We start from the raw sequence: 19060 nt of genomic DNA, 5'->3' as shown, positions 1-19060 counted from the left end.
TAAATAGATTATCACGGTGGAATAGTTATGCTATGCCACTTTCATCAAAACCTATTAGCTATAGCAATGTCATGTCATTACATACGATAAATAGTGATTCTGGAACTCCTTAAACCGTTAAAAAACATATTACAGTATGTAACGTTAACCATATTCCGTCCGTTCGAAAAAAAATGTGCACAAACTGTTCGTTACAAGCAGCATTTGCCGTCAGGTAGGTAGCTAACAAACATACTTTTGCTAGCCTTATGTTACCTGCTACAAAATTACACCATTTGTACAAGACAAGTAGAGCTATTTTTATGCAGTGTAATTTATTACTTTACCACTATCTGGTATTTTTCTTAACCTTCTCTTCTTTCTTTTCTGGCTTCCTGAGGCATAATTCCGCTTCATGATAACTCCCGAGGAGGTTTGTATTTTGCCGGCAGCAGAGATCGCGTGGTTGGCTGGCTGCTGTCAGCGACTACTGAGGGGGCCCCCTTGAGGGGGATTCCGATAACAGTGTCATTGCACTTTACTGCATTGACTATCAAAGGGGCGCTCACAGTTTGTCGTTGCATTTTATTCTTAAACAGTCGTTGTCTTGGGGCCCCAGTCCAGCTCGGGGCCCCAAGCAATTGCTTGGTTTGCCTGTCCTGTTCCGACGGGCCTGCAGGAACGTGACGAGCTGCAGCTGTGGTAACTAGAGCAGAGCTGGCAACCTGGATGCCGCAACACTACTGTCTTCCTGATTGGTAGATAGGTGGAGGGTGGAGCATCAGACCAAAACACAACATGACAACATCAACATCAGTTGAGGGCTGCAACTGCACTTTTTAAATGACAATATCCTGGCCAGACTACTGTTGTCAGTGATATAAGTATTTGAAATGTACATGATTTCTTAATGTCTAGTGACATTTCAGGGCCATTTTATGATTAATTGAAATAAATTTCTTACATACAGCTCCTTTAAGTGAAAAAACAGCATTTAAGGGAAATTCTAAGTGTTTATGACGTTTCACTTAAAAAAAAACGTTAAGTAACACTTAAGGGTATTTTTCTGCAACACCCTTAGGTTTAATGGAAACATAAGGGCGACTTTAAGGGAAAATTACACTTAAGGTGCTTTATGCAACCGGGCACTGGTGCTTTCAGTTTGGTCTACTGCCGAGGTTGCTGTGGCCACTGACTGTGTACGAGGTTTCTTTGACAACAGTGGATAAGCTGGAAGCGTTAATAAGTTCATACATCAGGAAATGGTTGGGAGTTCCACGCTGCCTCAGCAGAGTGGGACTTTATAGTAAAGGAATATTGCAGCTGCCAGTCTCTGCTTTAACCGAGGAGGTTAAGTGTGCCAAGGTCAGACTGGAAATTACCTTAGTAGAGTCACGCGACAATTGTTTAAGGGAGACAGCCCCAAGAAAGCTGTAGTAGAGGCAAAGGCTGACCTTAACAGCATGGAAGAGGGGGTTTTGGGCTCAGTTTAGCTCCTCCTAAATGGCACAAGGCAGGCCCAGCTCAAAGGAGGAAGCTGGTAGTCAACGAGGTGCGAAAGCAGGAGGAGAGGATGAGGTGTATAAAGGCCATTTCACAGGCCAAGCAGGGAGAGTGGATGAGATGGGAGAGTGTGGAACAACGCAAGATGGGCTGGCAAGAGCTTGGGTCAATGGAAGAGAGTTGGATCAGTTTCCTTATTAGGTCAACATATGATGTTCTCCCATCACCGCAGAACCTAAACCTCTGGGTAGGAGAGGATCCCTCTTGTCCTTTGTGTTCATCACCTGCCACATTAAGGCACATTTTGACAGGATGTAAGGTGGCTCTTAGGCAAGGTCGGTTTACTTGGCGCCATGACCAAGTATTGCGATGTTTGGCTTTAGCATTGGAAGGCAAGCGTAGTATGACCAATAAGTTGCCGCCTGTTCTAGCAAAACATTACACGCAGAAGACAATATTTCTCCGCCCAGGCGAGCAACCACCAAGAAAAGGTGCTAAGACCAATTCTCGCCCAGGACAACTGGAAGCTGCTAGGGACTGGAAGATGCTGGCTGATCTTGATCAACGGCTTATTTTTCCACCTGAGATTGCCACCACTAACCTACGACCAGATATTGTTTTGTGGTCTGGATCAGCACGCATTGTTCAACTGATAGAGTTAACAGTGCCATGGGAGGATGCGGTAGATGAGGCATATGAGAGGAAGAAACTGCGGTATGCTCATCTGGCCACTGAAGCAGAACAGCGAGGATGGAGAGTCCAGGTTTATCCAGTGGAAGTGGGTTGTCAAGGTTTTGTGGCACACTCTACAACCCGGTTCCTCAGAGACGTCGAAATTCAGCGGCCAAGAGTTGCGTCGCACAGTAAAGAACTTATCTGAAGCAGCAGAAAGGTGCAGCAACTGGCTGTGGTTGAGACAGAAAGATTCTAGCTGGCTGTGTACAGGCCGCCACGCGGTTTAGAAGAATTCTTGAAAAACTTGAAGAGTCTGTTGGTTTATTTGTATAGGTTGTATAGTATTTACAGTCATTACGTTCCTGTGTATATTGCGTGAATGACGGGTGGTTGGGCAGATATTGTGTTTTGCGGTAGGTGGTATGCCATACGGAACCGTTGCCACTCAAACTGCATATTAATGCACCAGTGGGGCTCGACAGCCTTAGTCAAACGGTTCCTACGTTCCTGTGTATATTGCGTGAATGACGGGTGGTTGGGCAGATATTGTGTTTTGCGGTAGGTGGTATGCCATACGGAACCGTTGCCACTGAAACTGCATTAACGCACCAGTGGGGCTCGACAGCCTTACGCCGCCTTCACACTGGCAGTTGAAATCAGCTCCATAATACGCAATATAATTTATACCACTATATCACATTTAGTTCGATGTCTGCCTACAATTTAATTGTATTAACTGCCCTAATAACGTTAGCAAATCATGAAAATAAAAAAATGACATGACAACAACTTAACTTAATAAAATAAATAATGATTTTATAACGATAAGAATTCGGGTTTGTTTATCAGTATCAAAGCAACGCTAATTTCCGCTGGAATTGTCGGATAGGAACCGTCCGTAGCTTTTCGCAAGAGTTCAATTTTTTGAACGCATCCGGATGACCAACGGACACGATTTTCTTCGCACCGCACTCGGTCGGACCCGTTTCGGATGCGGTCTGCGAATCTCCATAGGAAATGAATGACTTCCGGTCGTTTCGGAGCCGTATCGGAGCTGATTTCAACTGCCAGTGTGAAGCCGGCGTTAGTCAAATGGGTTGGCGCGTATGGTCGGGTTGCGGAGAGATTGTGAGATTGTGGTTAGGTCTCAGCAGCAGGAGGGATGTAGAGGTCAGTAAGCTGGGCTGAGTTGAGTGGGGGACGGAGGGGGGTGACTCTGGGACGCCAGAGTCACTGTCGAGCCCTCTTGAGGTGTCATGGGCTAGTCGACGAAACACTGAGGACGAAAGGTGCCCACTTGAAGACCCTAGAGATGTCCCCTACTCGGCTCAATCCAGACGGTTGTCGTGCTGGTCCACTAGGGAGACCACACTGTAGTTGCAGCCGTCGTGTGTGCTGACGCGCCAAGTACACTGCAGTCGTTAACGCCGGACAGAAGGGGAGTCAAACCACCATATGGAAAGAAGCGTAAATGGATGGAGAAGCATAGTTTACTGTAAAGCTACGTCTTAGTGTTGCTTATCTTGGCGAAAGCCGAGTACAAATCAGCATGAAGTTTTAACATCTACTCTCGTGTAATGGAAATCATGCATTAACTGATGTTAACAAATGAAACCTACTGTAAACTTATTTATTTATTTATTTTACAATACGTGGGTCATAATAACTGACGTTCTCAACTACTTTCTATATTACTTTCTCCCGCCCGCAACATTTATGTTTTGTCCCGCTCCCACCCGCAAAAAGACTTTTTTTCTGTAACTCCAAATACTTTCAAGTTAGCCTACGTGTCGCCACCATACACATCAGAATACATGCTCCTGATCACTGTTATAACATAAAAGCAAGCGGGCTACTGCGTGCATGGTCTGGCATGACTGCGCGCAAAGTGCGCTTCCATGATAATTCCTAAAAAGATGACATCAGTTCATTGCGATCTCACACATCTCTGTTATTATCAATGAATCTTTCATAATATATACACTATGTTTGTTATAATTAGAAGATTTGCCAGCATACAGAATTTAGCACTGAACAAAAAGTCCGTTTTGAGCGGTGAGGGGAGTCTATCGTAAATGCTTCTGATTGGCCATTATTGCGTTCAAGAAATCAACACATATGTCTGTGATTGGCTACATCGCTCATCGCTGCAGATATGTTAGAAATATAAACTCTGCCTGTAAACCGTTTCTATTTTGTTTTAGTTCTTATTGCTTTTCTGCAACAGATGAATAAAAATGCATTCGTTTTTATGTTTTATTCATAGATATTTCTAGTTTGAGGGAGTCCCGCGAATCGTTTTATTCTCCCTCAACCGGCACACACAGAGTGAGTGCATTACCGCCCGCGCTCCCTCTTATGACGTCATCACCCAGTTACGGTAAAAAACATGCTACCTTTGAAGAAACCCCAATAAATGTTATTTTAACGCATTTTAAGACAGAAATTTTTACATACACATTGAGCACTTTAATTTACATATTAATTGGTTGTGGTGGTTAACCTGCAATTTACACTTTAACTGATTGACTCAAAAGGACGGCAGGGGTATTCACTATGATATCACTTCCTGTTTTAAGTGTATGTTTCTGCATGTTGGTTGCACCACAAGATTTAATTTGGCAGACATTTTAATTGTTTCAAATATTTATAATATTTGAACAAACTTCCTCAAAGACATCCTTCCTCAAACTACTTGGTAATGTTTTCAAGAATTTCATCCTTTAATCAAAGCTTTTTATTTTTGATATCCGTCTACCACCCTGAAAATGTTCAACTGGACTTGTCTGCAGAACCTGATTTTACCAAGTGCAACATCTTTGTTGATCCTGGAACAACATTCCAATCAACTAATCAGATTTGAGGGACAAGTTTACAGTTTATGTCAAGTTTATGCTTACAACCAGGGTTAGGTGCTTCACTGCTTCTACATCAGTGTTATTCACGTATCATTTCCCTCTGATTTTAGGGATAATTTATGGGTAGGGTTAGATTACATTTTCAGACAATAATGTTGTTCCAGTATCAACACAATATGTTGACCCAGGAACACGTCTAACTCTGCAAAATTTAGGACATGAGATTTGTCTCACTCACCCAGTGCGAGCAAAGTTGCCCCAGTAATCCATGACAGATCTACAAAGTTCATTTTCTTCTTTTGAGAGTTTATCTGAATTAAAACAGAAAGAAAGATGTCAAATAGGAAAAACAACACTGTATTAATTGTCACTACCTATAAAATCCTTACTTTGACAACTGTTGTGGTTAATTATATCAATGAGACTAAAGTTTGAGATCTTAAGGTATGGTCACATTTAACGTTTTTCTGCACATTTTCACAGTCGAAAAAATCCAGTCATTTAAATAGTAATACACATGACTGGATATTTCGTGTGTGACCGAAAGATTTCGCCAAGCAGATTTCACAACGTGTTAAAGCAAATTCACTGTGTTGACCAACAGAAAGCTGCTTGGTCTGAAAGTGATTTCTCTGTGAGCTGTGCTTCATACAACGCTACACTGCTGACAAGATACAATGGACCATTTTTCTGAGAAATCTTGTTAAAGTTCGCTAATGTGACCATACTTCTAAAACACTAAATCTGTTTGTTATATTTCCTAATATTATTGGGGTTGTACCTTCCAGCTTTATATGTCCATCTGCAAAGCAAAAACCAAAAACAAATACAATTTCATCTCCATGGTCACTTCCAACAAAACTAGGTCTTTTCTTTTGAAGTATACTGGGAGGATGCTGGAATTCATACACATATACTGGTGCACCAGCATCTAGAATTAGACGAAATTGATAATTATTGTAGTGCATCACTGAAACAGCATTCTACAAATTGAACACAGTCATACTTCTACAGTTCACATTGAAAAAACCCCAAAAAAACTCACCTCTGTGGAAATTCGCTACTTTGCGAGCTGGGATGTTAAACATAAAGTCTCCTAACAGCTCTCGAAAACCATCTCGGATTTTGATCCGGTCAGTGGATGTGCCCAGATACTCATTTAAAACAAGCTCAAGAATTGCCTGATCTTGAAGCTAAAGGGGATACAAATAGACCAGAAATATTATTTTTTAAAAATATATATTTTTAAAAAGCATTTTTAAATTACAAACCATATAGGCTAGTCTTGCAGCTTACTATCAGAGTTCCTCTAAAATCCTCCACCAGCTCCACCTGCCAACATCTATTGACTGTAGCAAGTCCACACTTGCTCTCACAGTGGCACAGATCTAGCCCACCAAACCAAACTATTTCAAAAGTTGTTATTCAATTATGATTTAATTTATTTATAACGACTTTTGAAATAGTTTGGCTTTGGTGGACTATATATGTACATATAATTGAAGATAAAACTCTCTTACAGCATGATTAAACATGGTCAAAGACGGCACGATCTGCTCTATGTCCATCCCATCTGTCCATCCTGGAGGTGAAAAGAACTATGGAAAAACATTTGCTAAATGTGAATATACTGACTGAAGTTCTAATTTTTGTAAAAACAAATCTCATGTTTGTATTTTTTACAAATTGTAAAAGTGAAGAAGTCTGTCATTACACTTGGCAGCATATATCCACACTCATCATTAGTGATTCCAGTGATCAGAGGCACTTTATTAAACTGGTGGGATTGAAGAAGATCTGCTGCAGGATTTGGAAGGAAATGGCCATCCACTGTCACTCCAAAAAGAAGCACTGGATGCTCCTGTTTCAAAAGACAACACACCGTTTAGTGCATAGGTGGACTGTTTGCATACATTTATGAGTGGTCACATAGATTCTATGAGAAATTCCAGTATTTGGACAGACAGACCTTAGCGATAGTCAAGATGTCTTCTTCTGTCAGCTGCATCACACAGTCAACAATCGTCTTTGTGCTGGAAATATCACAGCCAGATAGATTTCCTACAGCCTAGATAGAAACAAGTGATATTTACATTACATTTATTTAATGTTTACTACAGAAAGTTCTAAATGAATTTGTTTAGAATTTGAACAGGTGTAACTGACCTGAGCTAATGCAAGAGGGTTGGGACTCATTATAGCATCCATTGCTGCTGTACCGCTCTCTGCGATAGCATGATCGAAGAGGTTTGCAGATAATGGTGATAGAACCTGTGAATGTTTTTATTTTATTTTAATGTTTTGGTTCAATGACATAATGCTAATTTTTTTGACTGAAAAATACTTGAGCTTATTGGAATATCAGCCTTATGGGTCTTGCAAATATGTAACCAATGAAAAGTGTTAGAAAGAGCTTGCGACTAAAACTTGTAACTGCATTGGCTTCTCAATGTGTTGGTTGACCACTGTGGTGACCCTGTGTCAGGTTGGTGACCACTGCACTACACCATGCTGACCAATGCTTGCCTATGCACTGTGAAGGTGACCAAGCACAACCTTGTCAGGCTTAAGCACTGAAGTACTTGATAGGCCTCGACCCAGAGAGACCTAAATGCATCGGCAACCAAATAAGACACATCCTGTGACACCACAGCCATGCTACCTAGAAGCTCGGTGTTATAGACTCCAGGAAAAAACCCAAAGCCTCCATGCTCAGCGGTTTCTGAAATGTGAACTCTTGTATTAAACCAGTCCGAGCCACAGCTGCAGGACAGCCCAGAGCCCCTAAGAGCAGAGCTAACAGGGGAGACTATAGACATAACCTCAGCTAAATCCATAGCACTACATCTAGCAGCTGAACAAGGCGATAGATGAAATACAGTGTTGCTCACAGGAACTCTACACATAACCCTACCAGGACTGAACAAGCCTAGGGGAGCAGTGTACCGAAGGGAGCATGCAAAGAAAGAATTCCTCAGCTTCCAAGAATAATGGGCTGAAGAAGCAATAGAGAATGGTTTGCAAACCGTGATACAAACACTCAAAGCCCCACTGTAACCTTACAGTAGCCTGGGGACAGGGATCAACCCATTCACAAGGAGCATAATCCTGCTTCAAACCCAATATGACAATTTGATGAGGACAACAAGTGAGAAAGTGCAATTTTCCATACTCAATCTCAGCTATCAAGCTCTACTCATGCTCACCCTGCTAGGGAGCTCAACCCTACTTCAAATCCCAGTCACTCAAGCTCAACTCAACAGATGCTTTTATCCCAGCGAGTTCACCAAGGAAGTGTGCTATACGGCAAAATCACCTCCTATTCTAGAGGGGGCTACCAATGATAGGTGGGGTTTTTACAAAAAATCCACTACATTGTACCAATCTGCCCATGAACAGATTGATACAGATTTACACGAACACCTCCCAGCTGAATACACGGGAGGAGGAACTGATGATTGAAGTGTTATAAAAACACAGGCTTTTAAAGGGGCACTTGGCAACTATTTCAACTTGATAAAACCGTTTAGAAATCATTTGAATGGTTTAATAACCTGTTCTGGAGAGATTGGTGACTTTCCCCGCTCCCCCCAGCGTTCCCAGGCGGAAAACCAACCTTGCAACATGGGGACTAACGTCCCGGTAAGTTGGAAATAGGAAGTCTCGTGAGAAGCGAGAACGAGTGAGAACGAGCGAGAAACACAAACTGCTTTATGGCGATTCGACATAATTCTATGATACTGTGTATGATGTATTACCCACCTCGGTAGACATGGCTCCACACGATAAACTTGGCCGGCTCCGATAATAACAAATGCACATAAGCAGCGGTAGAAAGAGGGAGGAAGGTGCCGCAAGTGAGTTTTTTTTATAACAGTGTTGTGAAAATATACGCCGCACAGCTGTAGGGGGAGCTCGATGAGAAAACATGCGACAACAAAAAGTGAAAATCAGCTAAGAAAAGGCTAGAGTTGCCAAGTGCCCCTTTAAACCCATTGAAAGATTATGTGTATTTTCAGTTAACTTTAGTCAGATGCATTTACATTGTTACTGTGCCTCAGAAGTAATCAACTCTATCTGTGTCTGTAAAGGTGTGACCCAAATGGCCCATACAGATGTATGGCCTATAGAAATTGAATGGCCCATACAGGGGCATGGCCCACAGAAACTGATTGGTGTGAATGACAAAGAAACAGCATTGCTCAGAGTAGATTGCAGGGTAGATCGATCTCCTGTGGGAGACCCTAACACAGGGGTGCCCAATCCTGCTCCTGCCGATCGACTGTCCTGCACAGTTCATCTCCAACCCTAATCAAACACACCTGAAGCAACCAATTAAGGTCTTCAGGATCACTTGAAAATTAAAGGCAGGTGTGTTTGATTAGGGTTGGAAATGAACTGTGCAGGACAGTCGATCGGCAGGAGCAGGATTGGGCACCCCTGCCCTAACAGTTTTCTATTGTTTGTAGCCCTTTTGTCTTCATGTATAAAGTTCTGTCTCACAGACAGAACTTTGGGTTAAGATTGTTGAAGGGCAACATGTTAACATCGCTGATGAAGGACTGCTACACTACAAACCTTCAATAAATTCTTCTCCCCACAAGAACTCTGGTCAAGCTTACTTATTTTATGTATTGGAGAAATCTAATACATTGGCGAGCCACCCAACCACTGCTTGGCCAAATACAGCAAAATCTAACACCATCAAGCCTGCTCTTCCTTGCGGCCACATTCTGCATAACACCTCCAGCTGGAGGGAGGGCATCCTTTAAAAGTGAAGGGGTTGCATTATCTCACCATGACCAACACCTTCAGCCGCCCTCAGTACCAGATAAGATAGTGGATTGCATCATCTCATCACGACTCAAGCTCTTAACGTTAGTCCATACTCTGAGCTTAAGCCCATGTGAGCATTAAGCAGGGTTCTTCAAGAGAAGCGAGCAGAGATAAACTGCACCGCTCTAATCTCCAAGCCTAAAAAGCTGTAGATAGACCTCTTTAATTCCTCCATAGAAAAAAACACCTGCAGGACCATGAAGGCAGACCCCAAAATCAACGTAAACTGAATGGGGGGAGAGGGATAATGTTTCCTCCCTCTCTGCTAAATACTACTCCTTCAACCCTCACAGACCCCCAGTCAGGGATATATCTCCTGAAAGCTGCTGACTGAGACCTCGCCTTTGTAACTTCTCTACTACCGCCTCACCGGCAGTCCGTAGAGGTCAGAGTGTGACATCAGAGCATCAATAAGAACATTTTTAGAATTTTCCTTGTCACAGATGCCTCTCTGTAGCAATTATAGCAACCACTGAATGACCAATTCACAGTCCCTCCTCACGTGAATACTGTAGTTTACCTACACAGGACACACTATACAAGCTGAACCAGATTCCTGCATGATCTCGACAACTCAATGAGAAGATCTGGGAGAAATAAAAGGCTCACAGACTTATATGTGGGGCAGCGGAGGAGGCGTATTATTAATAACACCTGCCTCAACTCTCTCTCCGCATCTAATTCCTCATAACTAGACACGCCACATTAAAATACTCTCAGCCAGGTCAGAAGCACCCGCAGAGGGGGTTCCTGAACCGACATGAGAACAACAGAGCTAGGAGGAAAAGCCTAAAAAGAAAAAAAGTCTCCTGTCAGACTGCTTCCCATGCTCCACCTACATTCCCCATGATCAATCCCGCCCTCGGCAGCAATGGGATCCGAACGACGAAGTGCAGACTCTCAACTCCCATCCCTCAAGAGAGTCAAGCAAGGGTAGAGCTTCTCACAGCACATGCTCCAGGATGAATGCATTCAGCTCCCTCAAAAGCCGAACGTGCTCTGTGCAAACGCTTGATTCTCATCCAGGGTTTATGCAGGAATCATAGAGATGAATTTACTACCTTTTACTACCTTTTTTACTACCTCCACAATATTTTTTACTACCAACACGACATATATTCTATGTAACGTTACAATGTTCTCAATATAATTCATAATCCCACGTTTATAATGAACAACGCGTTATGGTTATTGTGTTATTAAAAACTGTGTACGCAGAGGGGCGGGGTGACCAAAGCTTATTATCATTTAAAGGCATGTGATTGTGCACTGAAACGGCGTGCTGAAAACAGAGCTATTTTTGAGCTGGTAAAATGAGTGTTTTCTTAAAATACTAATGAGACTTTTTGATAAAAGTATATTACAAAGTTTTCATTTAGACCCTAAAGATTCATATTAACTTGTACAAAAATGGCATTATATGACCCCTTTAACCCTAGCCCTTGAGTTATCCTAACCATTACGTTAGCCCTTAGCCCTAATAAGGTGAATAATAACCTTGGCACTTAAAAACAAATGACACTTAACAGCCATAAACTTTAATAAAGATTAATAATAAAGTGTGTCACATCACACACACTTACCCACAAACACACATTCTCACACACACAGACTTAAGCAGTGAAATTACTATCCCAAAACAGCAATTTATTTAATCACATCTCTAAATGTGCTTCAAATATGGCACTGCTTTGCTCCTCCCTCACGCGAACCCGTTAAATATTTTCAATTAGGGATGCACGATACCACTTTTTGCAGAACGAGACGGATACCAATACTTTCATTTTTGGTACTCGCCGATATCGATACCGTAACCGATCCCTGAATTTTCACTGCATTTGTAATTTTTAAATGTATTAGTAGATAAACCAAAAGAATATAAATCATATTAGTTGGCTTAATTTGTTCATCAAATATATATTTCCTTCAGATATTTTCATGCTTAATTAATCCTGCTAAAAAGCATGCTTCTGTTTCTGTCACTGTTCATTCTATTGCTCTATCATATTTTATCTTTCATTTAATACAGGGTATACACAGAAATTTTAAAAATGAATTTAATACCTTTTAATACCTTCACTATATTTTTTAATACCATCACGACTTCAAGATGCAACTGTAGTGGCGTATATAGAGACAAGTAAAGTAATGAAATATCTTCGAAAACTTGCATTTCCCCATAATGTCCAGGGTTTTTTCCTTGGTCAAAATTGGTCTTCGGTGGTGGCCGACAGACACTTATCCTTTCTTGCCCTTTTTAAAAAAAAAAATACTTCTTTGCTGGACGTGATAATTGTTTTGGTATAATCATATCAATATCAAAAAGTAGAATAAAAACGGAGCATTAAAAAGTTTATTTTAAAAGTTTATTGAAGTCTAATTTTCTACCATATACTGTAAAATTTAACAGAATTAGCTGCCAGATACTTTTTTTTTTTTTAAATTAAATAACAAAAATTGCTGCTAGATAACAACTTGCTTTGCACTTTTTTTCTGGTTTCACCTCACTCCAGTCTAAACTTTTTTTTTTTTTTTTTTTCAATGTTTCTACACATTATAACATAAATAACCTGAAAATACTACGTAGTTTACAACATACATGAATTGTTTGTTCATATTACTTCACAGTGCATTAACTAATGTTAACAAATACAACTTTTGATTTCAATAATGTAGGCTATATGGTGAAATTGACTACATTAGGCTACCGATCAAATATGGCTTTGGCGGCCGACTGATGACTGAAATAGAAGCGAACTCGCGAACAGGTTGGGCAGCAAGCCAGGCCAGCCGGGTACCCAGTTTGTTTCAGCGCGCGCGAACGAACAAACACCACGTCACATGATATCGCACAGGTCCTACTCGCAACATATAAATAAATCCACGCGAATTTTAGAACAAAGTCCTGCACTTAACACAAATTGAAACTCATAGGCCTAGTTGGATGGGGGTTCGAAAATTTACTACTTCGTCAGATGACGTTTACTACTTTTTACTACTTTTTACTGGCCTTAATTTGGCATAATTTAATTTACTACCTTTTACTACCTTTTACAACCCCGCGGAAACCCTGTCATCTAAAAAGAATCAAGCAAGAACAGAACTTCTTACCTCAAATGCATTCCAATGAGCATATCTAGCTCCCTCGAGAGTTAAATGCGCTCCAACAGACTCTAATCTTCACATCGCATTCAAACAAAGAGGCTTCCTGAAGACAAAAAAGCTGATGACGTGTAATGCAGGCACCCTTTTGTGTGTCTGGGCACTCTCACATGCTTCAGACACAGGGTTTTGCAGGACATGTCTCCGTAGAGTCAGCAACTGACACAGCGAGGAGTTCCTTCAAAAGGGAACTTGCGGTTATGGTAAGGGGTGTGACATTTCCCAAACATGCTCGAAGAGGTTGACCAATCACAACACACTGGTCCAGCCAACCAATCAGAGCACATTTTGCTTTTTTAAAAGGAGGGGCTTCATAGAGACAGGAACTAAACAGAGCGTTACTGGCAGACTGGGAAGAGAGGTGCTGCAACTGTGTGAATCAAGACTTTGTAAAGGGGCATAATATCGCCAAATATCGAAAATGATCTTTTCAAAGAAGCCAATATTACAGAATATATATATATTTTAATTATAAATTCTTACATGTAAAGACACACTGACTCCTCCAGCAGACTCTCCAAAGATGGTCACTAATCCAGGGTCGCCCCCAAAGCTGTGGATGTTCTCCTGGACCCACTGAAGCGCAGCCACCTGGTCCAGAAGACCATAGTTTCCTGGCGCATGTTCATCTCCTGTGCTAAAGGGCAGAATACAATCATACAACTCCATCAGAGACCTTAAACCTCAATTGCACTGAATCATTTAAACTAATCAATCAGAGATTCTAAAGCATCACAATCATGAACTAGTAGGACTTTATAGCCATTCAAAAACAGATTACATGCAAGTCTGAAGTCCAAAAACACATGGCCTGCTGAATGCAAACCAAACCTAGACCTTAATAATGTTTGATTTGTCATCTTTTAATGTTACTCCAACACCTGGACAGGTAAAACGAGAAAAAGTGCTTCAATATCTTGCCAGTGATATTATTTAGAACTAGACAGTAAAGTTTGTTGATAAACGTTGATGTATGCTTGAGAAAGCTTAGTCTGAATGTTTAAAATGGTTTAACAAGTTGTAAGACTGAAATAGTTTTAAAATTTTGAAGTTTGAAGGTTTTAAATATTTTTAAAGATTTAAGTATTTTAAAAAGATTTCAAATCAGCAACAAAATCTGACATGAACTGTCCCATAAATGTCATTTCTTGTGCTCAAATAGCACTTAAAAAGCTTATTTTTCAGGCAGGACCAGCCAATGCACATGTGCCGTCCTAAGTGTGCATCTCAAAAACACTGACTGTTTCTACAGCAACTGTGACACAATAACTTTATCAATCTATCAATCTATCAATCTTTTATTTAGAAGGTGGGACTTATTCCAACATACTGCGCATTCCACTTTCTCCCATTCATAGTAATATGAGTGCACAGTCTTTCTATATATAAAGTCTTTGCATTCATGGAAGTTACATTCATGTTTTAGCATGTTAATTTTCTATCATGTAGTTAAAGGTTGTTAGCACATTTCAAGCATGTTTTAGATTTAGTTGAAACTATTTAGGATTTTATTAGATCTTTATGTTGGTAACAATTAGTCTTTACCTGAAAAATCCAAGTAGGCCAAGCCTGTATTGAATCAGGACCACAACTACATCTTGATAGGCAGCCAAAACATGTCCGTCAAAAATGGACGCAGAGGCCATCGACAAACCTCCACCATGGATCCAAACCATAACCTTTTGCAACATTAAAATACTATTAAAATGCATAAAATACATATAATATTAAAATACATAAACATCAACAAAATCATTCAAACTTACAGGCAACTTGTCATTAGCTCCAGGTTTAGAAGGTGTGTAGACGTTGAGGTAAAGACAGTCCTCTGCTGAATCAGGAACCTCTATATTCATAGATACATTGGCCACCAAGTCTTCAAGTATCTGCTTATCCTGCAGACACCTGGGACAGACACAGAGTAACACAAGTTTCACTACTTGCTCTCCAGTGTAAAATCTAGGACCTGAAGCAAAGGCATTGATCTACTGGTGGATTAGCTTGGATTTATTCTCACATGAGCGGCTGTTTTGTAGCATCTCTCACTCCGGCCCATTTCTCTGCAGGTTGGGGTGGAGCGAGTCTCAATGAACCCACGGGTGGCTTGGCGAACGGTATTCCCAGGTAAGAATGGACGACTGTGTCCTTTCCTTTTGCTTTCATGTGTGATCCTTTCAGGACCCCAGATTTGGTTTGCAGGACAGGTCCTGTGTAATTAATTTAAAAAGAGAGAGATAGAGTTTAAAGGATTTTTTCACGGTACGAGTTTTCTACGGAACCCGGGAAGTCATCTGTGGGAGAAAAAAAAAACAATCCGTCCCCTCAATTTATAAACCGTACTCACGAATTCTTACACTGTTCCCTCGGTTTAACAAATCGTGCCCACGGATTAATAAACCGTACCCACGAGTTTCTAATCCACGCTCTCAGATTTGTAAACCGTGCCTACCTTACCTAGAGATATAATTATACAAAAAAAGTAGTCAAAACAGATCTAACAGAACATAAGTTGTTTATTTTTTACAACATTATGTGCTTTTTTTTTAATTAACAATGTCAATCTTCATCTTTATAAGAGAAGATGGGTCATTCTTCAGAAACGTCCACTTTTAATATGGCAAGATGTCTTAAAATTGATTTCTTTTTCTAACATTTAAACTTAAGATGGTGCTTAAATATACCTATATAAAGCTTGAAATGTCCACTTTTAAACAAGCAAATTCGAATCGAAAGCAAATACCGTCTGATTATGTAATCCGTATGAACGGTGCAAAGATGCAGATTTTTTTTTCTCGCACAGGTGACTTAGTGATACTAAAAAGTAACCGCTGGATGTCCTGAAAATTTCAAAAGACTTTGGATACTTTTTGGATTTTATTACAATTCACATGCTTAATTAAAATACTAGCCTTAATTTCTTTTTTACTATTAATTACCATAATTAAAATACTATTCTACTAACCTATAATTTGCTCATCATTTCAAATTTATATTGATTTTATATTGATGTTATTTTACCTATGCTATACTTCATCTGAAACTATTTTATACATTTTACACTAATTATTTTATATTGATTGATTTATTTTATTTTAATTGACATTACTATCCCTGCTAAACTTCATCTAAAATCATTTATAATATTGTATGCTAATTATTTTATAATTTGTATTTATTTACTGGTATCATTTATTTTATTTTAATTTGCATATGCTACACTTGCTATACTTCATCTGAAACTACTTTATTTTAATTTAATGTGTGCTATAATTGCTAAACTATTTTATACATCTGTAGCCTATACTGTTGTCATTGTTCATTTATATTTATTTAATTTATATATGCTGTACTCCATCTGAAACTATGCATCATATACACGCATTATATAGTGTTTTATTAAAGCAAACCCCGATCGACACACCTACTTCTGTGAATGCACTTTCGACGGAATTTCCCGTTTAGTAAACCAATTTTACTAAAGCAACAGCATACATTGCTTTCCAGCGGAGTCGTCAATGTGTGCATGCATGTCCGATTACTTTTTGACGTCAAAAAAAAAACATACAGTAAAAGAAAAACGCGTGAAAACACGATTGCTTCGAAGCTTGTATAAATGTCGTTTTCTTATCTTGACAAGAAAAGAGTTAGCGTACTGTTGTGCAAGTAAACGCACTCATGACACATTAATGTGACTTACCATCCTCTGCTTTCACAGTGTTTTGAAGAGTCAGTGCGACCAGCATGAGTGAGAGCACGACACACTCCCTCATCGCCATGCCGTGAGCGGTCAGTCCTGCTGCAGAATGAGTTCACAAGCTCTGCACGGTTATTTACACAACTGCGTGATCTGGCCAAACTTTGAACTTTGTTTTATGAACTGTGGTTGCCAGATTATTTCTAATAAAAAACAACTATTTTAAATTGATTTGGTGGTGGTCTTTTTATCTAAAGGATTTTTTTAAGGATTAAAAGGGATTTAATAGAATAAAGAAGAAATAAGAACGGTAAAAGCAGTTCTAGGTGTAATTATAGCCTATAGTTGTGAAGTAATCCATTTAAACTTTTTGCAAATATATATATTTTTTTTTTTAATGCACACATTCACTTTTGTTTGTATATATAATATGTCAAAAATGTAAAAAGACTGGATGTCTGCGCGTTGTAGCAAATGCTTTTGCGCCCATTTGTGCTCTGGTCTGAAACCGAGGTGTGTTCAGGCCATAGACTGTAAAAAAATAGGTTCAGGCGCTTTGATGACGCATTGCTATTTTGAGGCAACTGAAATAGACTGCGCTATTGATCAACTCAAACCTGGTCTAGGGCCATATTTTGACGACTGGCAGTTTAGTTTCGGAACGGGGCACGGTTCGCATGAAAAATCGCTAATGTGAACGCTGTCATGGGACCCGGGTGCGCACTGGGGTACCGAACCCGAGACTACCTGGAGGAGGTGGTCTGAGTTCGGTTGCTCCCGAACCGTGCCGCGGTTCGCGTGAATGTGAAAGCAACACGGACTCGGGTGCGCACTTGTTCAGGAAGTAAAGTGACCTGCGCATACGTTTTAGCTCATTGTGATGTATTCAGTTAAATAAAACACTTGTAAGGGATGATAGTGTTGACGATTTACCTTGGGTACGAGCGAGAGTGAGCATGCAGTGTATTCGTGCATTGCGCGTGAAATCTAGGGCACCAAATTTGGAAATCCACTGTCTCCTCAAAAGAGTCCGTTTGCAAGCAGCAGAAGGCCACCTTATGTGACACACGCACAGTAAACCTGTATTGTTCACTCAACTGCGCATAATACCAGCGAATTAATAAAAAAATATATATATATTGACCCGCGTTCTGTTTTCTATCATGCGCCGTGCACGTTTGCGATGACATAATATGCACGCAAACGCACCAAGGTTCGATCATAGACAGAATCAAGTTGAGTGTGAAACCAGACCAACACTGCGGGGGGCGCCGCGCTCAGACCGCAGCAAACGAGCCCAGTGTGAAAGCCCCCTAAACGGGCATAGTCTAAAGCGCACGGCGCAAGTGCACTGCGTGTCCGAAATCTGAATCCGGTCCACTTTTGCTAATTTAACGACGGGGGAAATGGTCGGGTTGTCCCTATTCTCTTAATGAGTAATGGGTGTGTTTTGGCCGTAACGTGCAAAAAAACAATCAGAGTCTCATCTCCTATTCCCTTTAAAAGCCAGTTGCTCTCGCGCCATGGCGGATTCGCTATTTAACGTTACATGACGGGATTTGCAAGCGGGAGTCTGCTCGTGCACGAGGTTAAAGCAGGGCAAACAGAGTTTGGCTTGTCCTCCTCAATGCCTATGGTGGTTATATCCAAATGAAACTCTTTTCAAACAAGAAAAATGTAATGTATGGCGTGACTTGATTTTGTCCATCAGGAATTGATTGAGGGAGGTTTTTTTTTTACTAGTTATTTTGATTATAGATTGCAATGGCACATGCATAAAAAATTATGATGTGCACGGATAAATAATTTATAATAAATAGTACAACAAACTACATTAAAAGTTAAAAAATATCACACAAAATGATTTAGTGGTGTGTTTTCTTTCAATCTGGCAACACATTGACCTTTATCAAATAGTGGCTGTAATTCATCAAAGATTCCCTTTACCCCAGTGCCTATTCATAATGACGAAATAAGGGTTTTGTCAATGAGACAATGACCTTACATGGATAAGTACAGATCAAATAAATATATGGATATATGTGTATTTCAACCTACAAACAGAACAATGTCCGTTCTAATGTGCTATAATGTGCATTCAAACCTGCAAAGTTTTAAAACATCAAATGTTGTGATTCATGTACCTGAACCGCGGCGAGTGAAGCTAAGCATTGCTAAGTTTGAATGTTTTGAATACCTTGCGAAGTAATAATACAATAATTGTCTGAGAGTTCAGTGTGTTAGGGGTATGCATCGGGCCAGTGGCGCAATGGATAACGCGTCTGACTACGGATCAGAAGATTCCAGGTTCGACTCCTGGCTGGCTCGGTTCTTTTGAACTGATTCTCGAGTT

The 19060-nt window shown here is 40.3% G+C and overlaps 1 protein-coding gene and 1 non-coding gene across 2 annotated transcripts in view; one reads left to right on the top strand and one right to left on the bottom strand.

The window, feature by feature from the left end:
• ces2b (carboxylesterase 2b) overlaps positions 1–16832 on the bottom strand; it is a 31745-nt gene extending 14913 nt beyond the window's left edge. The window contains exons 1-12 of the mRNA XM_056252164.1: positions 16711–16832; positions 15031–15220; positions 14780–14918; positions 14559–14692; positions 13497–13650; positions 7182–7286; positions 6985–7083; positions 6730–6876; positions 6536–6613; positions 6061–6208; positions 5797–5946; positions 5254–5326 (exon numbers count right to left, since the gene is read on the bottom strand). Of these exons, the coding sequence (XP_056108139.1) occupies positions 5254–5326; positions 5797–5946; positions 6061–6208; positions 6536–6613; positions 6730–6876; positions 6985–7083; positions 7182–7286; positions 13497–13650; positions 14559–14692; positions 14780–14918; positions 15031–15220; positions 16711–16789 (1496 nt within the window). The 5' untranslated portion in view covers positions 16790–16832. The remainder of the gene's footprint in view (positions 1–5253; positions 5327–5796; positions 5947–6060; positions 6209–6535; positions 6614–6729; positions 6877–6984; positions 7084–7181; positions 7287–13496; positions 13651–14558; positions 14693–14779; positions 14919–15030; positions 15221–16710) is intronic.
• Positions 16833–18962: 2130 nt separating this feature from the next.
• Positions 18963–19035, top strand: trnar-acg (transfer RNA arginine (anticodon ACG)). Its single transcript has one exon. It is a non-coding gene; the product is annotated as a tRNA-Arg (tRNA).
• The last annotated feature ends 25 nt before the right edge of the window (positions 19036–19060 follow it).

This window comes from Rhinichthys klamathensis, unplaced genomic scaffold (genome assembly GCF_029890125.1).
Source record: "Rhinichthys klamathensis goyatoka isolate OS25496 unplaced genomic scaffold, OSU_Roscu_1.1 h1tg000092l_1, whole genome shotgun sequence".
NCBI classification, from domain to species: Eukaryota; Metazoa; Chordata; class Actinopteri; order Cypriniformes; family Leuciscidae; genus Rhinichthys; species Rhinichthys klamathensis.
Note: the sequence above shows the minus strand (reverse complement) of the source record. Positions and strands in the feature narration are given on the sequence as shown.